Source organism: Frankliniella occidentalis, unplaced genomic scaffold, assembly GCF_000697945.3.
Source record: "Frankliniella occidentalis isolate FOCC.00 unplaced genomic scaffold, Focc_3.1 Scaffold255, whole genome shotgun sequence".
Lineage (NCBI taxonomy): Eukaryota > Metazoa > Arthropoda > Insecta > Thysanoptera > Thripidae > Frankliniella > Frankliniella occidentalis.
The window spans coordinates 195,341-197,329 of NW_026267381.1; the positions used below are offsets into that span (position 1 = coordinate 195,341).

Here is a 1,989-nt window from a genome sequence, read left to right on the forward strand (position 1 = left end):
GATGCGTTAGGCCCCACAGCTCGCGAACCGTTCGTGATCAAGGTTTGCGCTTTTAGGGGTCTGATGCCAACATATGAGCCTATCCTCCTGCCAAACGGCAACCGCCTACCTAATCACACTTCGAAATTACGCCCTGTCAAAAAAGTGGGGCTTTAATTTTGTTAACGAGTGTATAAGAAGGAAAACGACGAAAGAAAAGATGATAAGAAAATATGATAGGGAAGGCCAAACTTGAGCGCAACTGTTCATAAGACTCACAGCAGGGTTCTTATGACAATTAAAATGCATGAAATTTAAAAATTTAAGATTCAAATGTTGTTGATATGTTATGTAAGATTTTAAATTAAGTGACATAAACGGTACATCTGTTCACGAACTGGGGTTAAAAAATTGCACTTGAGAGGTTTAGGTACATACCATATCTACATCCTTTTGCAGAACGAATTCCAAACTGAAGCTCATATCAATGTCCGCCAGCTCAGTGGTGTTGTCAAACTCGACAAAACATGACAGAAATTTATGATAGTACTTCAAAAAAAATGATTGTGAACCCAAAGATACCAAAAGTTCGTCTGATTTGATGAGCTTTGTCACAGCGCTGCATACGAGAGAGTACAGAGTAACTCCATCATTCTCCATTTCTTCCTCCCGATATTTAACTAATTTCGCTCTCTCCCCGAACCGCACCAAAAAGTGTGGCATTATTTAGGACAAGAATTGCAAAGAAAATTAAGAAATTCGATGCTACTTGACTTGACACCATCCACCTCACTATTCCCGCCAACGCGACCCGAACTGTCCGTAACCTCAACCAACTTCGAAGCTGAAAGCGGATCGCGCCAAATCGCGGCATTAGTTCTGGAGTTGACGGGTCAAAGTGAAAAAGTGACCACGGAAGTGTGTTCCAAAACTTCGAAAAGTAGAAATAAAACAAAGAACGGTGGTTCAGAAGGAACGAGGACCGAGGACCGAAACGTATGCCAAGCAGACGAAAACAAACAACAAACATATCTGCAACTTGAAACTTGAAATGAAAAATAATCTGGGTAGTTGGACTTCCAAAGACATTAGTGACGCGTGTTGTGCGCGATATGCATTGTCAATCACTGCGGATCGTTTTTATATAGTTGTTTTGTGTTTAAGTAAGATGGGATCCCAACTTCTCAAGCTCAAGCTCTGTAAATCTTCGAAACAGAACACATTGGTGTTGAGGTTAACGTCACATCCTACCCCGAAAGACCGAAATCAGTGCAAGTGGATACAAAGTTTTCCAGACACTTATGTATTGAAGTGTCCGAAGAAAACTTTTGTGTGACTCTGGCGTCTTCCTAGTGGTCAAGATTGAAAGAATAGTTGGTGGTGTAAGGAGAAGGAGGAGGAAGAAGAGGAGGAAGCAGCTCATGTTCAATATGATGGTCAATCAGAGTTCCACTATTGGGAGAGGATAGCATGCAGAAACAAAAGGTGAGCACATTCATTTGAAAGTCATACGTCACTTGCAAGTCCTGGTGGCGACAACTTGGTCTGAAAATTGTTTGTCAGTCATTCCGGACCGGACAAGCAATTGGTCTGCTTTTACCAAGAAAGTAAAGAGGTCTACAGTAAAAACTGCAAAACTGAACAGCTTGGCAGTTTAAACTGTGAAACTAGATGTTTCTACAGTGTAAACTGCAAAACTAATTGGTTCTACAGTTTAAACTGCGAATTAGTTTCGCAGTTTAAACTGTAGAACCAATTAGTTTCGCAGTTTAAACTGTAGAACTAATTAGTTTCGCAGTTCTAACTGCAAAACTGTTGTTAAAACTGTCATCCTGTTATACAGTTAGAGTTGCAGAGTGGAAAGAGGCGGAGATTCTCTTTCGAATGATACCAATTTTACAATTTCGGCAAAAAAGCGACTTAAGCGGTTATCCAGAGCCTCCCATGCGGTAAGCGGTTGTCGGGCGGGCCAAACGTGGCAAGCGGATGTCCCCAGCCACCGAGGCGGTG

At 41.7% G+C, this 1,989-nt stretch overlaps 1 protein-coding gene across 1 annotated transcript in view; it reads left to right on the top strand.

The window, feature by feature from the left end:
- LOC127750761 (uncharacterized) overlaps positions 1-1,448 on the top strand; it is a 10,333-nt gene extending 8,885 nt beyond the window's left edge. The window contains exon 3 of the mRNA XM_052273228.1: positions 1,333-1,448. Within this exon, the coding sequence (XP_052129188.1) occupies positions 1,333-1,448 (116 nt within the window). The remainder of the gene's footprint in view (positions 1-1,332) is intronic.
- The last annotated feature ends 541 nt before the right edge of the window (positions 1,449-1,989 follow it).